Source organism: Gymnodraco acuticeps, unplaced genomic scaffold (assembly GCF_902827175.1).
Source record: "Gymnodraco acuticeps unplaced genomic scaffold, fGymAcu1.1, whole genome shotgun sequence".
NCBI classification, from domain to species: Eukaryota; Metazoa; Chordata; class Actinopteri; order Perciformes; family Bathydraconidae; genus Gymnodraco; species Gymnodraco acuticeps.
The window spans coordinates 1,012,420-1,037,995 of record NW_022990459.1 but is presented as its reverse complement, the minus strand read 5'-3'; the positions used below and the strand labels follow the sequence as shown (position 1 = coordinate 1,037,995).

Below are 25,576 nucleotides of genomic sequence, written 5' to 3'. Positions count from 1 at the left end.
GCGGATTGCAAACCACGCCCCGTAAAACTCCCAAAAAGTTTTGTGAAGCCGCCATTTTATTATCCTCACATTAGCATTATTAGCATTAGCATTAGCCCAGCGCAGAAATGCAGAGAGACTAATTTATGGCAACACAAAATAAAACATGGGAGCAGTGGAGATGAGGAGCTGTCGGCGTTCTGGCGATTTACTCGGAAGGCTTCAGTAGAAGCTGCTGGGAGTCCCAGCAGCTTCTACTGAAGCCAGTCCCCAACTCCGGGGACTTCCGGCCGGGGACTTTGGGCGGCAGTATACGCCGTGAAGTGGTTTGCGGCCTGCCAGTAAACCCAAAGCAGAAGAAGAAGAAGTGACGTCAGCGGCTTAATTTGCCTAATCCTCCCCCAGGGATTTATTCCGGTATGAACGCGATCTGTACTTAGTTCATGAGAACTAAAGAGTTCTCATGAACTAAGTTCTCATGAACCTTTGTGGGAAAAGTACTGTGGTGTGAATGCGCCTATTAGCCGCTTTCACACCAAGTACTTTGCCATACTTAGTGCCCCGGCACTTATTACCCCAGGGCACTAAGTACCAATCGCGTTCACACCAGAGTACTTTTCCCTGAGGGAAGATTACGCAAATGAGCCGCTGATGTCACTTCTTCTTCTGCTTTGGGTTTACTGACAGGCCGCACACAACTTCACGGCATATACTGCCACCCGAAGTCCCCGGCCGGAAGTCCCCGGAGTTGGGGACTGGCTTCAGTAGAAGCTGCTGGGACTCCCAGCAGCTTCTACTGAAGCCTTCCGAGTAAATCGCCAGAACGCCGACACCTCCTCATCTCCACCGCTCCCATGTTTTTTTTTGTGTTGCCATAAGCTATTCTCTCTCCGCTGGTGCACGGGCTAATGCTAATGCTAATAATGCTAATGCCAGAAAATACAATGGCGGCTTCAAAAAACTTTTCAGAGTTTTACGGGGCGTGGTTTGCAATTCGCCCAGCCAATAGAAATTGGTACTTTTTTGGTACTTTTTTGGTACCACCTCTCTAGCAGGCACTGAAAATGGGGGTAAAACTTCCCGGCACTAAGTACTCTTTTTGGTGTGAACGCGACATCAGGGGTACTAACGGAACTAAACGGGAAAAGTACGGGGGAAAAGTACTCCGGTGTGAACGCGCCTAATGGATGTATTTTATGAACATTTATCTATGCTGATGCTGAAAGTAGATTTAGATGTTTTAGGAGTGAGATAGAGATTATTATCTAATATATGTATCCAATGAAGTATTGCCGGAAGTCTGTTGATGATCAGAGGCTGTTGTTGGGGGGTTGCATAAACGTTTTTTAATTTTTGTTTTGTAGGCGGACCATGCAGGCCAGCCTGATGGTCACCAAGGTTCATGTTTTAATAGCATTTTTACAAAAAATCCCAGGCGAGCCTAACATGTGAAAACATTGCTTAGACCTCAGAGAGTTAAACTTGGGCCTGCGACCATAGTTTTACTGTATTTAGTTTTGAAAATCCACAGCGGAGGTACTGTGTCGTACTCAGTGGCGGTTCTAGACCAATTTGACTGGGGGGGGGCCACTGGGGGGCCAGTTATTTTCTGAGGGGGGCACAATAAATGCAGGACGAAAAAGAGAACTAGACAGTATGAAGTAATTGCGCATAAGAAAACAATGCAATGTTACTGGTATTTGTTTCAGTACACTTATTTATTTCAGATAGATCTTATAGTTATTACTGTTAGCTTCAGCTTAAGTTATAGTGCAATGTTTGCACTAACACATTTTAAAAAAAAACTGAAAAAAACTTTTCATTGTTAGGGGGGCCACAGGGGGGTCAGAGGTCAGTGTTAGGGGGGCACTGGCCCCCCCTGGCCCCCCCTAGAACCACCCCTGGTCGTACTCATAGACTGTATATAAGGTCGTACTACATGCGGTATGTTTTGCATTTCTCTCAGTAGCCAACGATCTGTGAGTCTGTTGGCTGGGACATAAACTCCGTAATAAATGTAGTCTACATTTCATAAGAGGTGTAAAACCTGTGAGCATTTTAAATCGCATTTGAACTAAATGCTTATATAATCTGTAGTTGTGTATTGTTGATTTATTGTGTGAACGAGGCGATATAAAGAAGGTTAAGCTGTCATTATTAGGCTGTTATAAACTGTTGGAGTGGTGAACAGGCCTAATTATTTTTTAAAACATTTAAAAAAAAGAATCGCAACCCTCACTTTGGGAACCCCTGGCGTAGACGACACATTGCCATGCGAAACAGGATGTTGTTCCTTTTTAGCCTCATATTAGCTTTTTACTTACTGGTCATTCCATTTACACTTCAAAAATCATAAAGTGTTGTTAATATATAGAGATTATCCATCTGTGCGTTTGCCACATAGCTTATTTTTTGCTATATTCCGAAGTCCAATTGAAAAAATCCCATTGCTTTTCTGTTTGGTATGGACTTGGTGGAGTTGTGCTCTCTTCTCATTTAACACGGCCACACAATTTAAAGTGATATGTCATACTGATTTTTAAATTAAGATCACTATGTAAACTACACTCGGATTTATCCAAATGTTTTCAGTATTCAGATGCAGGGTTAAGACTGCAGAGCTGTTGACTCCGACTCTTCGGATTCTCGACAGATTTACACTTCGTGAAGTCCATGCCGACTCCGCCTCCTCGCCTGAGAAGCCAGATCATGTAGTTTGAGTTTCTACCCAGGCTATACCATGATTCTTCCTGACAGCTGAAGCGTCAACCCCTGACACTGACGGGAATTTATGGTCCGGTTCAGGATGCACAGTAGCCCCGGAGAGAGAATACACGACCAGGGCACAGCAGGGACAGAACTCCAATCATCTCAGAGAAATGCTCTTTATTTCAACTCAGTGATTATAGTATTAAGTCAGGCATAATGTTGACATCAATTGTATTTAGAAGTCATCTTGGAGGATTGTTCATTTATCATTGGTTGTCATTTTTTATTTGCACCATGACAAATTGTTGGCATGAAAATAAGAAAGTGACAGGGAATGCAGCATTAGTTTTTTATTTGATTTTGTTTTGATATGAGGCAAAATCTATTTTACCTGACAGAACGCATTGAATTTCCAACATCTCCCACACGAGAAAACGTAATGGTCCTCATTTGTACACACACTTACACACACACTCATTCTTCTCTATCGTACATAGGCTGATTATTTCAGCTGCATGGCAAGCTCAGAAACAGCAAGCCAATAATAAAAGCTTTTTTTTTGCACACATGGCTTCCCGAGGAGATACTTCCCTTCTGTGAAAAAAAAAAAAAACCTTCAGAGATTCTCTCAGTATTTGATGAATACACATATCTTGAACATTTAAAAAAAAGTCAATACTGCATTTTTACAAGGTGTCTGTGTTCTGGGAATTAAATTAACATTGATATTCAGAAGGAATACCAGCATATTTATTTATTGTAATCAGGGTTAAAATGTTAACATTATCTGACATTTTCATGTGAGGTCATCTGCTGGTCTTTTGAAATCAGCTTACACAAATCAACCAAGCAGTGTGTGAAAGCTACAATTTTGCAGCTCTGAACACTGAAAAAACGTAAATGTCATGAACAGAAATTCCGAGACAGAATTACTATGGGCTTGTGTTTGACTCAGCAGGAAACACACAGGAGTAATCAATAACAATATGTATGCACCTAGTGGACTGGGGGATATAAAATGCAGGATTTACCAGTGCTCGTGTACGACAGCTCACACTTTGCTACGCTTTTAGACCAAAACATAAACATAAAATTGTTACTGATGCTTTGCTGAAAGCTGATATTCTAGGAGAGCATAACACAAACAGTGAATGTTCAGTATTATATTCATAAGAATGTTAAACTACAACTCAGTAGTTTTGACATCTTAATTTCTGTGCATGTTGGCCCCTGAAATGACAAGTCAAAAATGATTGTGGAAATATATATTTAGCAATCAGTTTGGCTGAAAAGAACCTCAGTGATGGAAATAAAGCTTTGTCACAGCAAGCATTGTGACCAGGTGCAGCTAATGAGGCTAATTAGAGCTCTGCTCAATTGAAGTGTCTCTATGCCATAGCAGCCAGTCAGCATGCTCTCACATGGCTTCATCTGAATGGGATGCTGCAATCGTTAGACATAATGTGTTTGTACGTTTTTATTTAAGTCAAGTAGAAGACATAAATAAGTCAACCGTGGACTTTTGGTTTTGCACGAGACACAAACAGCCTCTTTGCACTATATACGTTAACACACTTCTTCAGCACTTGCTCTAATAGTCTTTTGTTTCTGTTGTGTCAAATAACACATGAAACCAAAAGTGTAACACGCAAAATGAAATTGTTTAATTTGCCATTTTGTCAGATCAAGCTGTGAAGCTATAGGACTAATTATATAACTGTTAGTGATTAGGGCTTCGCAGCCTTTATGACACCATTGGATATTGAAGTAATTATGATTCATATGATACCTGTTAATGGAAAGTACAAGCAGTAGGCTGATATTAATAGTATGACTTGGAGATACCATGTTGACTGGTTATAGTATTTCAGACAAGCTGTCAGAGGATGAACAACCCCTGTGACTCCACAACAACGTAACAGAAGCCGGGGGTGAGGAGGGGGGAGGGGACGGGGTAAAAGTAAAACCCCAGTAGAACTGCAGTCACACAAAAATAGGAATCTCTCACATTCCCTTCTGTGAAGTTTCCAATTGTAGATCTTTCAGGTTGAGGCAAAAATGCCCCAGGCTATATATCAATCTCTTTTATCAATCTGAGATGAATGAGCCACGTTTCTATTTATAACATCTTAGGCATGTGCTTCACAAAGCTGTTTTGACACTGCACATTCCAATCTATTTATATTTGAGTTTTCTACCCGTTACTATCGGACATACCATTCCCACCGGCTAAAACAGGCACAAAACGACTGAAATGTGTATAGGTTTTTACGGCTTCTGTTTGTAAATGATGTTTTACTCACAGAAGGCATGACTTTTACCTTAATTAAGATGTTGGGCTTTGCGATGAAACGTTAGGTGTCACTTTTATGAGATTTCTTTGGGGCCTTTTGTGGCAGTGGGAATGATCACAACACTGATATGTTATTACCTTTGTAATTCAGGCTTGTGTTCTAAAAAATACAGTTCCATACACTGAAATTGCATTCTAAATAACAATTATCTTATGAAGTTAGATTTTTTAATGGCCTCCAATAGTTGTGTTGGGAAGTGATTTTATAAGAGAGGAGTTGATTCTTGACACATCCAGTTATCTTTATCTCTATCATTTGGTGCTGAGCAGGAAGTGTACGGCCTGGTTTTCAAGGGCTGCCGGCTGATAAGATTAGTTGCTCTGAATCATAACCGTTAAACCAAAACATTGGACTAAAGAGGCTAAAACACAGGCTGACAGGTGGTTAATACATTTGGCTGGTGCAGTGGTGCACATCCTCCTCCTGCAGCATATGTTGATTAATTTAGCTCTTAATCAACAGAAATTCTGGAAATGAGCCTCAAGGCATCTGAAAGTGAATTTATTTAGAACTTATTGGCAGTTGTAAGTTCTTTATATTTAGTCAGTCTGCTAAAAGCCGCACTTGTTTTAATAAATCTCACTTTTATATTTAGCATATAGGAGATTAAGAAGTTGTGCTGGAGGATGTATAAAAGACACCATGTAAAAAAAACGTATTCTTTCAAGTGTCTGATCTTAGAAAAGGCATTTATAAATCCATTTAGTTCAAACCTCTTACAGTGTTTTCTAGTTGAAAGTGGCACCAATAACCACATGGATATTAGCATATTCCTTATCTGTGGAACAATAGTAATATGTCTTTTGTTTTCTCAGTGACAGCGCAGGGAAATATCTCTGCAGCCATTTTGTCTGGATTTAGATATTTGAAGCACCTGTCATGAAACCTGAGGTGATATTTCAATAGCTCCTGGCGGCCTTAATGTATATGCATTTCCTGCACAAAGTCACTTGGTTGTAAAGAGCCATTGAAAAAAAAAACTGCTTGATGCAGTGTGACAGCCAAAGTGTTGGGTAGAGTTTCACATTCTATATATAAGCCTGGTGACTTGTGTCCCGGCTGCTCTGTTTAAATGCCAGAGTCCCACTGTCAAAACAGAGAGAGGGCAGCAACAATATGATGGACCTTTTTGAGACCAACCCTTATCTTTTCAATGATTTGCGTTACTTGGAAGAAGGGGATCATGGACCACTACAGCACCTGGACATATCCGGGGTTTCTCCACTTTACAACGGCAATGACAGCCCGCTGTCCCCGGGCCAGGATAATGTTCCGTCCGAGACCGGGGGAGAGAGCAGCGAGGAAGAGCATGTCCTCGCGCCCCCGGGTCTCCGGGCGCACTGTGACGGTCAGTGCCTCATGTGGGCCTGTAAGGTCTGCAAGAGGAAGTCCGCGCCGCCCGACCGACGCAAGGCCGCCACTCTGAGGGAGAGGAGGAGGCTGAAGAAGATCAACGAGGCCTTCGACGTGCTGAAGAGGAAGACCGTGCCAAACCCCAACCAGAGGCTACCCAAGGTGGAGATTTTACGCAGCGCCATAAGCTACATCGAGAGGCTACAGGACCTGCTGCAGACCCTGGACGAGCAGGAGAAACCCCAAAACGGATCATCCCACAACTTCAAAGAACACAGTGTAAGATTTCACTCTGAAATCCTCACAGTATTACCATGGTATTCCTATGAGTGAGCTTGTCGTTTTCAGATGACTTTTAAATGACAACTTAATGATGTGCTTATTGTATCTGTAACAGCCCTATAATATTCCTCAATGACATGATGATCCGTTTACTGCATGTTAATATCTAAGTGACACCATATTCTTATCCATGTATAAGTAAGGAGGTCCCTGGTGTTAAATTTGGCCAATTTTTCTGGTAATTTTTCCCTATTCCCTCCAATGATATTAATCTCGTTCTCATTTTTTTATTTTTTTATCTTGGTTTTTGACTGTAATAAAATATAAAGCCAGTTTCTGGGGTGTTTTTCAGTTAGGCAAATGCCTATTTGAGGAAATACTTATGTACTTACTACTTATTTTAAGTATGATGTTTAATATAGAAAAAGCGCTGTATAAATGTAATGTATTATTATTATTATTGTTATTATTATTATTATTATTACTATTATTAATACAACCCTATCAAAAACCTACATGAATAACATGTGATGTGTGATTTTGCAGATGGAAAACCATGATGGTCGCTGGAAAAAGTCTTCAGATTCGTGGCCGACCTCTGCCGATCATTCCACTGTCCCAATGATAAACCAGAGAGAAGGTACATATCATTTTCACTTACAATAAACTGTTAATAAATAAATGAAAGCAGTCTAAGTCAATGTTCTTTTTATTTTCAGGATCCAGCGAGCCTTCTGCCTCCTCCAGCCTCCTGCGTCTGTCCTCCATTGTGAACAGCATCACCAATGGAGACAAAGTCAACTTCAGCGAGAACGTGTCAGAAAACTGACACATCAGCAAAGACCTCGACTAGACACCACATTGTAGGTTTCCATTATTTATCCCTAAATTATTTCCACTATATTTAGCTATTCTGTTTGTTGTGTAGTCCTCATTTGTACATAAGGAGCAACACATGTGTACATATTTTATTATAATGTGATGTTTAGATTTATTTATTTTATATTCAGAAGCAGATACTCTTGTACGAAAGCTATTGTATTTAAATATTTGTACATAACTGACCAATACAATAAATTAAACGTTTTGCAATACTTTAAACAACTGTATCTCATTCTTTAAGAGAAATGCCACAATGGTGAAGAAAGAACTCTAAGTAGGAGAATAGTCTTGATACATTCAAGTAAATGGGAGCCATATCCTTTTGATTTTAAGATTTTTTTGTTCAACAGTAGTTTTTTTCCCAAATTTGTGGTAACATGGGGGAGTTATACATTTTGGGGGAATAATTCCTTATGCTTTTAACCATTGAAATGTCCAAAATCACAATCATAATGACGATAATCACGTTTAAAGTTTTTCCCTTGGCAAAAATGGTGTTGAAACCCCTTTTTAACGAATAATAGATCACTCTACCCCTCACTGTATCTCTGTTTTACACCAAAAGAGAAAGAAAAGCCCATTACCAGTTCAAGGTCTTCCAGTTCCCCCAGCATTCACGGCTATTAAAAGTCCATAAAATCTGCTTAAACTACCCTGCAATATTTTGCTGCCGGGCTGGCTCTCTTTGTTCAGACTGGCCTCCGGCAGCACTGATCCCACAACAGTAACTCGAGTCCCCTCCAAACACAGCGTGCCTCTGCTCTGCTATCAAATGTTGGTACATGGAAATCTGGGCAGCAGGCTCAATGCAAAGCCTGCTGGGATAAAGAAGTTATTTGAGCCTTTGGGTCTTAATTCATCATCACTTGCTTCGTCATCACATGGCAAAGCGTTTACATGCGAGCTATTAAATTGCGTGACACAAAGCTAACGGCATGGGAATCCATTGAGTCTTGTTTGTCGTGTATTGACATGAGAGGCGGGCGTTTGTTGATGATGTCGGGGTGTGCTGGTCTCCCTCAGATCTCTGTGGACGACACAAAGCCCCGGTTGACCTTTGGGACGCTGCCTCATCTCTCAGGCCTGCAAACACACATGTGTCCATGTAAAGTGTCACACATGTGTCGTGTTTATCAGACTTCAATGTAAAATCCAACAAGGAGAAATGAAGGCTATTTCAAAGAACGGGGGGAGAGTTCAAACCATACTTAAATATGAAGGTCATCCCCTTTTCTGTGTTTTTAAAAGTGTGTTGATTGACTGGTTAAGGATGCCAACATGCTGCACAGAACACACAGCTGGGAAATGTCTAAAATACACTGTGACACTTGCATGTTTCTTGAGACACGAGATGTGTTTCGACACAGATTATAAGGTTACCTTTACACATTTATTTTATGATTTGAAAATGTATACGTTCCATTTAAAATGTTTTTCCTATTTTTTTTTTTAAATGCACCTTATGTTTTTTTTGTTTCCCTTTTCGAGAGTTATACACTTCTCTTATCCAAGAATCACAAAAAATTATCAGAAAATAAAACAACAATTTAGGGCCATTGTGCACAATTATCTACTTTTCCATTTTTCTTATTCGCGTTGGTATAACTTTTTCAAGTAAATAATATAAATGCTTGTTCTACAGAGCTCATTACCAGCTGAAAAACATACAGTAATCCTTATGTCTCTTTTCAACACTACTCATATCTTTTACCAAACATCCTATAGAGCGACACATAATACCCCTAAATAGTAATGTGATTTTAATGGGCTCCTGCCCACTCACTCAATCTGATAGCAGTATTACTGCACTGCATTTTACTGCTCCATAGGTATCTGCTAATTCAATATCCGTTTATACAGTTGACCTCGACTGTAGACCTAACATCAACAATAAGAAGTGTTTGGTTCAGTGTGTCTACTTTTTACTGCCAAGTACACTACTTTGTTGACTTATTGGACACAAACAAGCTTTTTGTGCTATTGAGAATATGTTTTGAACCCTCATATCCTTATGTTTGCTCCCTCAGCCTCCACTCCATAGCTCCCTCTCCGAATCCCAACGTTCTCTCGTCTAACTTTACAGGCATTTCGGTGTTACTGATGACACCATATAATTGTCATTTGGCTGTGAAGGCTATGTTTTAAAAGTCAAAGCTGATGAAAGGCGAGCAGTTAGGACAGGGGGATAAGCCTTGAGGCTGAAAACTTTGATTTATCCAGGCTTTTCCTTGAATATCCTGCAGGAAAGGATTCCCTGCAGCAGAGCTGGCAGAACACTTTCTGCTCTCTGCCAAACAAATGCTGTTGCCACTCAAAAAGGTCTTTTGTTTCATTTATTATGGAGGGGAACGGAAAATTGACTTTTCATGGGTGGGGAAATAGCATTAACAACCGCTGAGCTACGACAAATGTTTTTTCATTAAACATTTATTAACATAACTAACTTTCCTTGTAAGACTGTAAATATATTAGTTTTACCATGCAGACAACATCTTAAAACTAATTTCAGCAGCAGTATTTTGGCTGTTAAAATAAACAATTCAATGTGGGCTTTAATGTCACTAGGAGGATTTATTTAGCAGGAATCCAAGTAATAAATTGCCTTTCTTTCAGGGGGCTACGGTTGCACCAAACAAACAGCATATTACGTCAAAGCATGAGGCCGTTTAGAAGAAATAAGGGTTTCAGACGTGAGGGGAATAGACATAAAGGATCACCTCCTGCCCTTCACTTAACTCTGTCTCTGACCCCTGACAACAACAAAAAAGCAAACTCAGATAGTTCCCAAGAGACCAGCAGTGCGCACAGATCCCAGCACCGCCGATCACTGCGCCAAAAACTGCCATGTGCTGCGCCAATCTAACCACAGCCTCAATTATCTATCGTCTGATAGCGGGTTTTCTCATCGTCCACGTTGTTCTCAGCCTCAGGGGCTTTGATCTTCTCAGCAGCTATACGCCGATGTCTTCTTCAGCTGTGGCTAATCCAAACTCCGACGGCAATTCAGAGGCAGCAGCAGGTACTGGTGTTTTCTTAGGTGCGCGCAGTTCCCAGAGAAGGGGGCTCGCCAAACGTTTTGACACATTGTGAGAAATATCCGCATTGTATTCTTGTAAGCTGTCAACAACATCATTACCTAAAACAGTCTGCTCGTCAGGGTCGATCTGCAAAAAGAAAAACCCCTTCAGTCTGACAATCTGTTCTTTGAGACAGTCATTCTGAAAATAGAGATTTCATTTAACTTCACTCCAGAGTCATTATTTAATAGAATCACATGTCAAAAGTGAGTGAGTCTGAATCTCAACTGATATGAGAGGTTTAACTCTTTACTGCTCTCCAAATAAAACCCAGCTTCTTTTAGATGTCATCTGTTTCAGAAGAAAGCTTATGAATCTCACGTTTAAGTGTAAATGAGCATTTACACATAACGTTAAATATACAGTACTCTTCTATGGGTTTAAATTACCAATATTTTAAACATCTTTTTACAAATGTGAAGAAAAGTACCTTTAATAAAAGCCTAAAACATCCCAAAATGCTTTCAATTGCACTGCAGACATGTTAAATATTCAATCATGCTTATTTAAATTCTGTCAAAAAGGGAACAAATTACCATCAGGCTGAAATTTCTGCACTATAAAAAACATTCCATTCCTTATTTCTTATTAAACACTCTGTCCTTTACTTAAATAAAACTCTTGCACCATAATGGCCATCTGTTGTTCCGAACTGAAGCTCCTGAATTGTGTCAATAACTTTTAATGGCTGAAATTTGGTCCTCTGAGGCAAAATGGTGCAGGGAATTGGGCAGTGGTGTCGATTGTGTAATTACTGTTTTTAATGAGCTTTGGCAAACAGGGATCGCCTCATTCACACAACACCTCCAGTGATGAGCTGGGGTGTTTAGAGGGGGCTTACCACTGTAATGTGAATTCACAGGGCTTGAAATGTTACACCTTCTTTTGCAGCTGGGCTGCATCTGCAACGCTGTTGTCTCCACCGTAAAAATTGGCCCTGCATACTCCTACAAGTGCTCACCCTCTTTCTCTGCACTGTTTGACCAAACAAAACACGCTCTTTAAAATGTACGTCTTCATAACTAAGTGTCACTTTCACCGTCAGCCTTGATGTGAGGCATGGAGGACGGTTATGGATAAATCAAGCGAAAATGAAGCTCTTCACTTAAAGACCATGTGGTGCTTAAAACTCCTGAAACATTCCCGAGCATTGTGTTCATCGTGGCCTTGCTGGGCCGGTGGAAGGGGAGAGTGGTGATGAGTAGGAAAACACCATTAAGTGCAGATGTGGGAAACTCTGCAGGGTACTGGGGGGTGCAGGCAGTGGGCTGGGGATGGGGCAGGGAGGGAGCTGAGCTAACCCCAGCCTGCCTTCTGGCTGGGCCATGGTAATTAGATCTGGCCAATGTGGGCCCTTGGCTGTGGCCTGGGGGCATATAAGGGGGGCCCAGGGCAACAGACCCCTCATATCACTCAGAGGTCTCCTCTCTCTCACCCCACTCCTCTACCCTCCTTCCTGCGGTCATCTCCATCCACTCACACTCCTTTCTTCAGCCAGTATGGACGTCTTCTCACCATCCCAGGTCTTCTACGACGAAGCTTCCTCTCCAGACAGCCTGGAGTTTGGCCCCGGCATGGAGCTGGACGGCTCTGAGGAGGATGAGCATGTGAGGATCCCCGGGGCCCCTCACCAGCCGGGACACTGCCTGCAGTGGGCCTGCAAGGCCTGCAAGCGCAAGTCCAACTTTGTGGACCGCAGACGAGCCGCGACCATGCGAGAGCGCCGGCGGCTGAAGAAGGTCAACCACGCTTTTGAGGCTTTGAGGCGCTGCACCTCGGCCAACCCCAGCCAGCGCCTGCCCAAGGTGGAGATCCTGCGCAACGCCATCCACTACATCGAGAGCCTGCAGGAGCTGCTACACGAGCAGGTGGAAAACTACTACGGCCTACCTGGGGGGAGCAGCTCGGAGCCCGGGAGCCCGCTGTCCAGCTGCTCTGACGGCATGGTAAGAACCACATGTTCAGCCTCTTCTTACAAACATCTGGAAGTGCAGAGTCTCGGCTTTGAAACCAATCCAATGTCAGGCAGGGAAATACATATCCACAACTTCATGCAAGACAGAACTTTATCTTGTAGAAACTTCACCTGAAAAGCTTGTTATTGATGGCCAAAGAGACTTACGTTTAAGCCATGTTGCCATTTTTCATTACCATGTAGAGTATTTCATTTCCAAAAAAGGCCTGGATTTCCAATTCAGAATCCTATTAATCAAACAAGCTTGTTTTGCCCCAAGACCTCAATTACCATGCTTCTTCATGCATGTCATACTCCCCTATAGTTCTTTAATATACAAATCTGCAGTCTTAGAAGCTATCTCTACTTGTTATTAAAGGTCAGGTTGAATTAGTTGTTCTTTCCGACAGTCTGAAGGTGACAGCGTATCAGTTAATACAAAATAACTTATCAAGCTGGATGGAGTAATGGCTTTCCCACCACCGGACACTTTATAGCCCTAATAAACCGAGCTAAATCCACCTTACTGAAGTCTGGCAGAAGAAACCTGGGCGCTTTTCTGCATTCCATCCTGACTGCATGTTCTGCACCGCTGCCAGGATTTTCTGCAGATTTACTAGGAGAAAGTGTCATCTTGCACAAACTGGTGTTGCTTCCACTGATACAATCGATTCGGCACGCTCAGAGCCGCTCAGAGGAAGGAGTCATACTGCCACTTCGGCTTTAAGGTGGAAGTGAAATAAAGAAGCCCATAACTTTGGAATTCAGGATTTATTAGCCTGTCTAGAATATTGTGAAGGGCATTGGTTGTCTTTGCATATTTTCCCACTTCTTTCTTTTCCATATATACTCCCTATATATATTTAAGAAAACATAATGCATCATTTCTTTTTGCAACAATAACTCAAGGGTATATTCCTTGTTTCCTTACAGGCTGACAGCAACAGTCCACTGTGGCAGCATCTGAATGCAAACTACAGCAACAGCTATTCGTATGCAAAGCACGGTAAGACCTTTTGACTCGCACAGCCTCCTGAAATTAATACGACATGAAATCTTGAAAGCATAGTGCCTTAAAGACCTGATTCCTGAATGCTAGATTATTACTATTATTTTTTTACTTATTTATTTATTAGTTTTCAATTCAGTTTCAGTCTCATTATACATGTTCACACTTTGGTCTGTGTTTCCTTTTCATTCCAATTCTGCTGTATAAGACATGCAAAGAAAGGAAAACATAAAAAGAAAATGTAAATAAATAAATGAGTGAAAATACAATTAAAATATATACAAATAAATAAGGAAGGGGAAGATTATTTAGAATGCATGTTTTACTTTGCGTAAAGCACCATGGTTTAAGTATACTATAAAATACACAAAAAATGATAGAACTTATAAATCAAAAACATGTTTTGGGTTTGTTTTTTAAAACTTGTGTCCTCTGTTTTCCTCTTAACAGATAGTTTAGGCGATAAATCAGCCGGGGCCTCCAGTCTGGCGTGTCTCTCCAGCATCGTGGACCGCCTGTCCTCGGTGGGGTCCGGCTGTGGCCCCGCGGCACAGAGAGACGTGCAGAGAGACGTGCAGAGAGACGTTCAGAGAGACGTGCAGAGAGACGTTCAGAGAGACGGGCAGAGAGACCTGCAGAGAGACCTGCAGAGAGACCTGCAGAGAGACGTCTCCTCCACCTTCTCTCCGGGCAGCTCCGACTCGCAGCCCTGCACGCCGGAGAGCCCCGGGTCCAGGCCCGTGTACCACGTCCTGTGAAGAAAACTCTGACGTGGATATATTGCCACAGGCTTTCCCCAAACACTAGCTGCATTTGAAATAATAGATAAGAACTTTTGTTCTGTGCAAATCTGAAGGACACTCAGCTGAACCTGAAGACCTGCGGCAAGCAGCTTTTATTTGTACATGAGATTGTAAATATGTATTGTAAATGCCCATTTAATCTATACATGCTATTATACCCAGTGACACATATTTAATTATGACAGTTAATGTAATGTTGTATTATTCCAACATGAAGTGGTATTTAAGCAATTTTAATGTCTTTCTTTCCATGTTGTCGTGAACATTAAATCTTTCTACTGTTTTATATAAACCTTTGTACGATTTGTATTTTTTAAATTCCTCTTCTTCTGTTTCTTTGTAACAATTATCAGAAACAGAAACAGGCTTATTGCCAGGTAGGTTCACACATACGAGGAATTTGACTTGATGTCGTGGTGCATACATAAAATATAAAACAAGAAATCTTTAAGGACACCGTAATAAAATATAGTTAAATAGCAATACAATAAAGCAGTAATTGACATGGAAACACCCACCACAACTGGTGACTACCACTGTGGAGTAGATTGTTTTTTAATGAAATTACACATTGGAAACACATTATCTAATAATTATAGAAGTTTCCATCATTATTGCACTCATTACTAATAGTATAGTGGGCCAAAACAGTTGAAAGATGCATTATCTGCTTTCAAAACAATAGCTTAATTATTCATTAGCATATTCTAGAGCCAAAAACGGTCTCTTTTAATATAAAATGTCAAGTTCTCCATCATGTGACGGGTCCAGTTCACAAGGTGTGGAGATCTCACAGAAACTGGTAGAAGTTATACTATGAATCCTTGGACACATTTGCGTATGATGAGTACAGCAGTCCAAAACGGTATTTTATATATTTTTGTATTTAAATGTTGAACCACAGCAAGGATTGAAACAAAACATACAAACAATGTATGGAAAAAAAATGCAGTTTCAAAGTGTAAAACACACTTGTCTTCTTCACATTTGACCATCTCTCTGTAATTGTTACTGCTGGGAGTGTGTTTAGGGGGAGGAAACACTTTGTGTACCTGTTTGTTCTTTCCTTCCAAATGCAAGTCATCATTAACACCTTAGATTATACCATCAACACCAGAGTAAGGAACAAATGGCCTCTAAGTAGTTGAGGGGGAGGGTGTGTGTCACACTGCATCATGACTTTGACCATGCCAAGTAAGCATTGTTATATTTTTTAATACAGCCTGTGAAATGCAATATAGTTGTTCAAACTTTCCACAGAAAACCAATATTTGTTGCATTTGTTTTTATTACATTCTGTACTCCCTTAATCAAATTTCCTCTTTTATAATGTCTTCCTGCTTGCTCCAATGTGTCTTTTTTTATTACAAATACGTAGAAATGATCTACTTAAACCTCTCTTATCGCAGCTTGTCATAGTTCTGCTCTGCTTATAAGCATTATGTTCTTTATTTTAGTTTGAAATGCTGATGAAGGCAAATCAAAAGACATTTTCACAAGACACCTTCAAACATGAGTCTGAAATAATGTCCATTCAAAGACAACACATAATACAGATTACATTTGTTCCACATTAACATCCATCTATCCAACAACACTTTGTTATTGTTCCAGCGGAGAGGAGTTCAGAGTAAAGCTCTGCTCAGAGTCTCTGTGCTTCAGTTCTGTGAAACATTGTGAACATTCCTTCAGCAGCTTGTATTTCAGCCTACATCACGGCTGCGTACGACCCTCCAAATGTCACTGATGTAATTTTCCATGGCTACAACTCTGGTTGTGATTCATGAATCGCGTCACTCACTGAGTCTAGTGTCACCAGAAAAACAAAGCACGAATTTCCACGAGGGTCAAACATGGAATCAGGAAGAATGTAATATACAGAAAGACATTTTTTATCTGATTTTCATTATTTAATAAGCTGGATTTGTATCTGGAGTCAGAATGGACACAAATGAATACACTGACTCTTGGACTGGACAGCATGACTCAAAAGGCCATGCCTGTAGTACTCAGTAAGACCACAAGGGGGAAGTGTTTTCTGTATTTCCTACAATAACACATAATTTAAGCTCTGTGATCAAATGTAATGTAATCAATACAACGAAGTACAGATTTAAAGCATGAGGTAACTATAGTCTCTAAATGATAACTCTTGTCTGTATTTATTAATTCATCTCTTCATATTTGAAGGGAAAGTTAATCTCATAATGAATGTTTAACTGGGCTCTTTAGAGAATTGAATCTGCCCTCTGGCAAAATCTGTGATGTTGTTCATCTGAGTAAAGACATGCAAAGATAGAAAAGAGATGTTATAATGTAGTAAAACTTCTGAAGTGTTACCACCCAAATCTCTATTGAATCTCATATATTGATGCTTTTACGGCTTTGAGTGTTGATTCATTTGGCTTAAGGCATTTTGAGCGTTTAATCCATACAGGTGGGAAAAGGAATTTGTTTTGCTTCCTGACATCCTGCGTGAATTTAGCCAACGTGTTAGAGTGCAGGAAGGTCAAAGGTCAGTAAACAGCATGACTGTTGTGGAAATAACGTAGAACTATTGAAATGCCAATATTTGGTTTTGCAAATTAATCTTCATCCTCCCATTGTGTTCAAGTACATTTTTTCCCCTTTTTAACCACACAAGCCCTCTAGTTTAATTACATATGCCATATTTTGTTCCTAGATTGATTAGCCTTAAAAGAAGAAAACAATTCACATTTTCTTTCTCAAGGAATACTTATGGGCAAGAAATTCCTGCATATTTTAACCATGTAGATATTTTTTTCCCAACCTTTTGAGGAGTTGAAATAGTGTTGTCATGTCAAGAGCCAAGAAGAAATTATTAAAGTGTAGTCTGAGAGGAATGGCTGGCTGTTAGTGCCTTGGAAAAGTTGGAAGTGTTAACAACACACAATTTCTCTGCGATATTTCCGAGTGTATTTTAAGCATTACAAAGAAGATCAAGAAGGCGGGTCAAAACTATGTTCACACCATTTATATCTTTGAAAGTGTTACTTACTGCACAGATGCAGCCGATGATATGCATATTTCTTATTATCATTTGTGGTTTAACTCCAGTATCTTTGAACAGAACCTTTCCTTATGATAAGAAATAAGAATTTAAGTTGTGTGGTCATGTGATCCTGAGAAGGTGTTACATTCAGCCTCTTTGCTGCAGATTAACAGCCATGTGAGGGATTTGTCACCTACATTAAAGTCTTGATTTGTGTCACTTCAGGCTTTGGTCACTTGCTGTAGAATTGTTTGCTTGAGAAAAGCTCTAATAGTGATTTTATTGCACATAACACTGTGTAGCGACACTTTGCCACGGAAGAAACAGCTCTCCTTTGTGTGTACTGTCACTGTTTGACTTGAATACCTCCCATTTACAAGAGTCTCTTTATTAGTTTCACTGTCTACTCTTTGTAGTGAGCTAACAAAAGGCCATTGGCTTTCTGTTCCAGAGCTACAAACCTGGAGGAGTCTTCAGAGGGACATTTCAGAGCCCCAAGTTTAACCACTTCACCTATAGCAGCGGCACTAGAAAGCAATCACAGACAAGCATTTGGTTGTGGTCACCACAAATAAACACCTCAACAATTATTTTGACAAATTAGTAACTTAATGATGCTTCATGCTTCTACATTTATGCCAAAATATGGGGCTTGGAGTTCAGACGTCTGGCAATTAAAGACAGGAGAGTGAGGTTTTTATGGGAAGATTGCAGTCTTTTTTCCAAATTTGACGACTATTAACGTATTAGAACATAAAACTAAAATTGCAAGCAAGTATGCCGAATATTAACAGTAGTAATTTTAAGCAGTTTAATGCAAAATCAAAGTAACTGAATACTACTGTATGTACTTGCAATTGCACATAGACATAAGACATGCACATATTTTATTCATAATTATCCTCACTTATATGTATTTATGTAAATTACTCAGTGATTCCCCGTATCTTATGTTGGTATTTTTGTTCATAATTCGTTTTCATTCGTATAATCCCTACGTGAACTCTTATCTGTACTATCCCAGGTTTCACTCTTACTCGCTGCTACGACCTGTGTTTCCCTACACAGGGATTAATAAAGGTTTCTTGTCTAACTTAATGATACCATTAAGATGTAGTATGTGACATGAATAAAGGCTCGACGAAGAATTCACTGTACACAAGCACATAGATTTATTTATACAAATATAGTATGTATAACAATTGCATATCAACAGTTGGTTGTCTTTTTTATCTTTACGTACAGTACAGGACCATCAGCTTCAAAAATGTAAGTCAATTAAGAAAGAGTACCAGTGATCTAAGATAGAAAAAGGAGTCTGTTGTATTAAGATGTTGATAGTGAGTGAATGTCCTATACAACCTGAACCTAGAGGTCACCTAATACAATAACGTTGGCATTAGGTGACCTTAGTGTTGACAGGCTATATAGGATATATCAATGTGGCAGATATTATGCATGTAGAATGGTTTTGCTCTGCTGGAATTGTGCAATTAGATAAATTATAGAAAATATTAAAGATGAAAATAGTCACTTTCTCTCAATAACAATCAGCTAAATGTTCAACAAATGCAAATTCATGGCAGCTTTTTCATCCACTGTTCTCATCATACAGCATGGGGAATATCATCTGGAATACAGGACATTATGTGTTTTAGATTTTGTTTAAGGTTAATAGAAGAAGAAACATTGATTAGAGTCTACATGGTTGAACAAACAAAGAAATCGGCCACCTACAGAATATTAAGAAAAAAACATCAAAAACAAGACGTGTAAGAAACAACAACGGACACAAAAGCACCAACGTGGAGAAAGCAAACACAAACGTGGCAGACTACAAATTGAATTCTAGTTTTTGAAAACAGATTTACCGGACAGATACGGAGGAAAACAGAAAGGGAAACATTCTACTCTGTCTTCTCAAAAATGATTGTCAGAACAGAAACGCATGGAGCAGATCTACATGTGCTAATGTTGAGCTGATATACAAGGAATAGACTTTAAATAATATTCTGCACGTCTCAGAAAAAATACATAATATTTAAAAGGAACAATAAACCTTTATGTTAAATCTGTGATATTATAATATTTAAAAGGAGCAATACATCTCTGATCTCATAAACTATAAAATAGACAGGTCTGAACAATTATTTTGATTTAATTCCCACAAATGAAAACGGGTGACATTCTGTTTTTCTGTCGGGAACAGGACACGGTTAACATTTCTAAGGATTGATTTGAACCTCATATATTTTATAGATACATCTGAGTTGGGTGTAGCTTACAAAGTCTGTTAATAATCGCAGTTATTTCACATTAATTATTCATGCCACCTGTAAATCAATAATCTCTTTAAATGGCACAGAGGATATATTTGGACACAGAAGCTGCCTTACAGTTCATAAGACCCAGTTGGCTTTACAATGACTTACATATGCGCCTATCCCATAAACTCTGTATATATGCGTGTATCCAATTGTGAATTTAGTGGTGAAATGTAAAAACAGAAAAATGTGTGTTATTGCTAAACCTACAAGATAGAAAATCGTTCCTGCTACAATATAGAAGGTAAAAAAGAGTTCACATTTATCCAAAACAGGACAAGTTTGACAGAAAGAAAGAAACCGATGGTCATTCAAACAGAGACACGAGCACCAGTTGAAGAATCAATAGAAACACCACTGTACAAATAATATCTATTGCAAAATGGCAAAAGGTGCCACGGTGTAATGGATGTCGGTAAGCAATCAAAAGTGGATGACTGTAAACAAAACAACAAACACAAGAAAAGGGAGTTTCAGTAAGACTCACCACCAGGGAGAACAACTTATAAAAGGGAGTACAAAGTTAACTTTCAGTGCTAGCCTCCCTCATACTTGTTTTTCAAAGCACCAATTTCAGGACAAAGGGCTCTCTTTGTTTTTTGCTCAGTAACCGGTGGTACACTGGAAGGGAGGAGGAAGTCAAAGACTCTTCTACGTGTTGGTTTCCTCCACGACGGAGAGATTCCTTTGGGATCCTCAACGCAAACAGATGGTCTTTGAAGGCCACCTTTTACGCTCTCCTTCACTTCTTCTTCTGGAACAACCTGCAGATCAGTCCAAAAGAGAAACAAGCTGAGAGCTCTTGAGACTTAATAAGTTAATTCTGTACTGCCTAAGGACATTATTCTAGCTTTTAATTATTGTTTGATTGTCAAACCAGCTTCAAAGCTTCCCTTCCTACAACTCCCTTGCTTTAAACATAACAACTGTATGTGTCCTTAATTCAAAGACAGAGTTCACTATATAGAGATGACAGACATTTGTTTTTAGGGTACATCTGATGGGGTACTTCCTTCTTTCTTACACTCCAATATGTTTTTTATGGGAGAACATTTTTCCAGGTACAATTCAACTCTTTCCTTTGTGAGGGAACCTTGTCTTTTTCAATATGAAGTATTGAATTCCATTTATTTAATAATCTGTATGTGTGCTTGTGCCTGTAGGTTTACTTCCTCTTTTCTGTTATTGATTAGCTTTATTTATGGGATGTAAATATATTTTAAACGAGTGTAAAGTGAAGATCTTTTACGCCAAGGTTTGATAAGTTCTAATGAAAAATCTGGTGATTAGAAGAGATTTTTTGAGGCGTGTGTGTCAGGCCTGCTGTGGGGAGAAACAATGTTGCCTATGGGGCATTTAGTGAGTCTGTTACACAGTCACACGGAGCATTTATGAAGAGAGACCTTGTGAGTGGGTTGTTTTACTGCAATTATAGGGAGGGTATGCTGGTGGCTTGCAATAAATTGCTGAAAGACATCCATGTGAATCACAATACAATAACTTATAGGAGTACGAGTATTGCACTATTTTCACTATTTCACTTTTTTTTTAAAACTATTTTTCTTTTTGTATTTACTATTTACTTGCACTATTTTCTGTTTATCTGTTTTATTGTGTTGCACTGCAAGATTTTCAACATCATAGCCATGACAAATAAAAAACCTTGAAACCTTGTTATACACTCTACACAGGCTCTAAATTAAAATGGGGTGATACATTTTCTAGGGTCTTATCATCTGTCTCTGTGTGTGGTGGACACAAAGCCACACTCAAGAGACACAGTGACATAGACAGATGAATACCAGGCGAACCGGCGGCTTATGTTGCATTCTTGTTCGCTTGTGCGTGTCACTTGGTCAGCAGCCTCTTGGCCGCCAAAGCAAATTTCTGCGGTCAGCATTGCCGCCGTTGATAAAACATGATCCCTGCTCGGTTCCCTGCCTGTACCTCCAACATAACACACAGTTACAAGCTCCCAAATACCTTCCCAAGCTGTACCGTGCCAAGTGCAAGACAAGAGATATGCTTAGGGGGATTTGGCATCAAACGGACTGTAACACAGAGATCTTGGACACATGCCCGCCTCAAATACATAAGGGAAACGTATCATTCGAGAAGCCTGGGCAGAATTAGGGGTAGCATGATTTGATTTGGCTTAATGGTGTCATTGGTGTGTTAAAAGTCTCTCCTTGCTTTTTAGTTGTACTATTTTCACACAGCGAGACTTCACTTTGACTGGCAGTTCAAAGCTTTGTTCTAAATTTGGACTGTAAAAATGTTGTTTCAAGAAGAGGTATGCCTCCATCAGGCTGTAGAAGCACTGAAGTAGCATTGCAGGCCGTACCTGCAGAGCATGAGCCACAGATGTAATCGGTTCAAGCTTGAATCATTTACAGCCTTTACAACAGAAACACTGGCAAAACACAGCAGAGGCAGTAAAGTTAGCACAAAGCATGCCGGCTGCTGAGTTTGCAAAATATACCACTGAGGTTTTGGGCCTCGCACCAGGATGTAAATGTGTGCTACCTGCACAAAAAACAATAAAAGTCGCTGCATGGCAAAGCATAGCAAGGCACTAAAGAAAAACTCTGCTTCCATTTCATTTCTGCACTCCTTCTATGTTCCCCTGCTGTATCCTGGACAAATGTATTACTTCTGAGACTTTCCACAACACTCGTGAAAAAAGTGTAAGGTACATTTTTTGAGGAATGAAGTAAATACATCTAAAACAATGGGTTATAAAAAGTATGGTTTCAGGGGAGATATATTATATATATATTCTATTCTGCACTATTTCTACTATATTTTATTTTACTTACTTGCACTATGTTATTTGTTTTATTGTGTTGCACTGTTGGAGGAGCCTGTGACCAGGGGCGCCATAAGGGGGTGAAAAGTTAGGACGATTCTAAGGGCCCGTGACTGACAGGAGCCCAAACAATTTTAGACCATTAAGAAAAAAAAATGTAAGTAACCAATGTGCTATCTTTTCATGTGGCCCAAAATCCCTGGCGGCGCCCCTGCCTGTGACCTAAGATTTTCATCGTCATAACTACACTGTAGCAATGTAGAAATGACAATAAAAGCCTTGAATCTTTAATTATATTTATTTATATACGCTAATGTCTCTGCCTGTAGGATTTTCTGACAGGAAAAGTCTGGGGCACCTTGAAACTGAAACAGCCACAAGACTAGCAACAAACTCAAAATCTCACTGAGCACACTTTTGTTTTTGAATGGATTTAAAAGGGATTTCCTTGCTGTAACTATTTCATGGCAAAACCCACCTTTCTATTTGAACAGAGCTATCCCGTTTCCTCTGCTTCCAGTCTTTATGCTAGGCTAAGCTAACCACCTGTTGACTTTAGCTTCATAATTAGCATTTCCTCCCTGGCATGTCATCTAATTCTCAACATTTTACAGAATGTGTCCCTACCTTTTAAAACATGTGTCAGGCTATTACTTCCCATAGTCCTTGTCCTTACCTTGTGTTTCTGGTGTCTCGTGTCTCTCCCCCCCCCCCCCCTCCCACCCCTCACCCTTAAAGCAATGAAGCGCCTCACCTACGACATGTGGTTCTGCTGCGAGGCCACGTTCTGCTGCTGCTGCATGAGGATCTGCTGCTGCTGGCGTCGCCGGGCTGTACGGAGCTTCTCAAAGCGGGCCTCCATCTCCTCCAGCACTTTGGGGGTGTAGCGGACCACCAGCTTCACACTGTCCTTGGCCGCCTTCAGCAACTCCACCGCTTTCTCGTGGTGCTCGCCCTCCACACTCTACGGGGGTTTTACAGAAGGGGGGATTTGAGAGGCAGACAATTTCAATATAGTCTTGGAAATAGTAGTCTAACAAAGCATTTCCTCAGTTTGTACCTCCTTGCAAACTCAAGCTTACAGTACAAGCTGTTTTATTCAAGTTTTTCTAGCAGGTTTTTGCTCAACATTGGAAGCACTTTGATCACAAAAGCTCTCCTGACTCTTAACCTGCATATATAACTGGGAAATGAATCATTGCAACATTTTGCGAGAAGCTTCAAAAAAGTATTTTAGTTTAGGATGTATCTTTTCGGCAGCTAGCTTACAGTACCAGTTGGACACACCTTCTCATTCAATGTTTTGTGTTTATTTTTTAATTGGTTTCTACTTTGTAGATTAATACTGAAGACATCAAAACTATGAAAGAACACATATGGAATTATCTAGCAAACAAAAAAGTGTTAAAAAATCCAGAATATGATTTTTATTTTATATTCTTCAAAGTAGCCCCCTTTTGCCTTGATGACAGCTTTGCACACTCTTGGCTTCTCTCAGTCTGCTTCAAGAGTATGTAGAAACTAATCAAAATAAATAAAAACCTTTGAATGAGAAGGTGTGTCCAAACTTCTGACTGGTACTGTAAATCAATCAATCAATACATCCCATCAGAGCTTTCACCTACCACTCCATTGACGGAGAGGAGCTGATCCCCTCGCTTTAGCCCGCCGTGCCTCTCAGCCACTCCTCCGGGGATGATCCTGGAGATGTAGATGGGTGAGTTCTGCTCTTTGCCACCCATCACGTTGAAGCCCAGCCCTTCCTCCGTCTTCGGTAGCTCCACCACCCGCGGGTGGGAATGACCTTCACTGGCTGCGAAGGCTGCGACTGTTGCCTGAAGGAAGAGAAGCAAGATGGGACTTCTTGTTACTGCCAATTATCCAAAAACCAAGAAAAATACCTGTACTTATATATTTATTTGGAGACATTATACAGTGTAATCTGTCATTTCATTTGTAGAGCTTGTTGGGAAGTAAAGAAAATGAACATCCTAATGGTGTCTTTATTACACTCAGAATGCGTGATAAGGAGGACACCCAGTGGCGGCCAGCCCATAGGGGCGCTAGGGTCGCCGCCCCACCTCTTCCCACATACAAAAATATATATAAAAAAAAAAATTAAATAAAAAAAAAAAAATTAATTTTTTTAATTTATTTTTATTTTTAATGAACAAGGTAAATATCATACAATTGGTATCAGTAAAATGTATAATCTACAATAAAATCTCGTTTAAAATTGTGTTACGATGTCTAAAGTTACTGATAAGTCACATGTTTCCTGCCTGGCCTTGCCCGTGGCATTAGTTTATCATTACCGGGCACCGTGCAAGGAGCCCCCGAGCCAAACAGCAGCAACCAGCACGTTGCAAAAGTCTCAATAGTAAACTATGCCGCCGAAACATAATTTCAGCCAATCAGCGGCGTCAAATATTTTGGTCACGAGGGCGCTCACGTTGGCGCCCACGTTGCTTACGTGCGTTGACGTGAGTTGACGTGAGTTGTTTTTTAGACTCGTGAGTGACCAAGGTGACGCAGTAGTTGGATGAGAATGGCTTCGTGTGCAGGTGGAGTCGCCGGACCTCGGTCCACACCCAATTCCGTTCAAGAGCTAATCTCCAATCCTTTCGAAAGGAGAAGTTTGGGAGATAAACTGTTGCTTAAAGACCTTGGACCGGACCAACCCGATTTGTATATATCGCAGCAAGCTCGTGAAAAAGACAAAACGTATCAACGAGGCTTCTCACGTAGCTGGTACACCAGAAAGGCATGGCTAGCTGGATGCAAACAGGTAAATGCTGTCTTTTGTTTCCCATGCTTGCTCTTCAAACAGCCGGGGACAGATACGATCTGTTCAGAAACTAGACAAAAGTTAAACAAGTACAAACCACAGACTGTCTGTGTCATGGAGAATACAGTCGCTGGTTTATTTATGTCTGTATAGGACGTTGTTGTGAGTGTGGACGGTCGGAGCATATATAACGTTAGCTTAGCCAAGCTCCATTTAGAAAACACGCATTTTAAAAGGGTT

General features: G+C 40.2%; 3 protein-coding genes across 4 annotated transcripts in view; 2 read left to right on the top strand and 1 right to left on the bottom strand.

Moving 5' to 3' along the window:
- Positions 1-6,096: 6,096 nt before the first annotated feature.
- On the top strand, positions 6,097-7,762 carry myf6 (myogenic factor 6). Its single transcript, XM_034225995.1, has 3 exons — positions 6,097-6,674; positions 7,224-7,317; positions 7,397-7,762. The coding sequence occupies exons 1-3, from the start codon at positions 6,159-6,161 to the stop codon at positions 7,504-7,506; spliced, it is 720 nt and encodes a 239-aa protein (XP_034081886.1). The 5' UTR covers positions 6,097-6,158; the 3' UTR covers positions 7,507-7,762.
- Positions 7,763-12,033: 4,271 nt separating this feature from the next.
- myf5 (myogenic factor 5) lies at positions 12,034-14,694 on the top strand. The gene is made up of 3 exons (XM_034225960.1): positions 12,034-12,582; positions 13,524-13,596; positions 14,050-14,694. The coding sequence occupies exons 1-3, from the start codon at positions 12,136-12,138 to the stop codon at positions 14,355-14,357; spliced, it is 828 nt and encodes a 275-aa protein (XP_034081851.1). The 5' UTR covers positions 12,034-12,135; the 3' UTR covers positions 14,358-14,694.
- A 3,869-nt stretch (positions 14,695-18,563) lies between these two features.
- The window catches only part of lin7a (lin-7 homolog A (C. elegans)), a 37,654-nt gene continuing 30,641 nt past the window's right edge, over positions 18,564-25,576 (bottom strand). Inside the window, exons 4-6 of one of the 2 annotated variants that reach the window (XM_034225962.1) lie at positions 24,174-24,383; positions 23,303-23,512; positions 18,564-20,503 (exon numbers count right to left, since the gene is read on the bottom strand). In XM_034225962.1, the coding sequence (XP_034081853.1) occupies positions 23,303-23,512; positions 24,174-24,383 (420 nt within the window). In that variant the 3' untranslated portion in view covers positions 18,564-20,503. The remainder of the gene's footprint in view (positions 20,504-23,302; positions 23,513-24,173; positions 24,384-25,576) is intronic. The other variant, XM_034225961.1, reaches the window with a different exon arrangement.

Coding starts and splice junctions, on each gene's coding strand:
- myf6 (XM_034225995.1), top strand. CDS start 6,159: ATGATGGACCTTTTTGAGACCAACCCTTATCTTTTCAATGATTTGCGT. Junction 6,675..7,223: donor ACAACTTCAAAGAACACAGT/GTAAGATTTCAC, acceptor GTGATTTTGCAG/ATGGAAAACCATGATGGTCG. Junction 7,318..7,396: donor AATGATAAACCAGAGAGAAG/GTACATATCATT, acceptor TTTTATTTTCAG/GATCCAGCGAGCCTTCTGCC.
- myf5 (XM_034225960.1), top strand. CDS start 12,136: ATGGACGTCTTCTCACCATCCCAGGTCTTCTACGACGAAGCTTCCTCT. Junction 12,583..13,523: donor CCAGCTGCTCTGACGGCATG/GTAAGAACCACA, acceptor GTTTCCTTACAG/GCTGACAGCAACAGTCCACT. Junction 13,597..14,049: donor CTATTCGTATGCAAAGCACG/GTAAGACCTTTT, acceptor TCCTCTTAACAG/ATAGTTTAGGCGATAAATCA.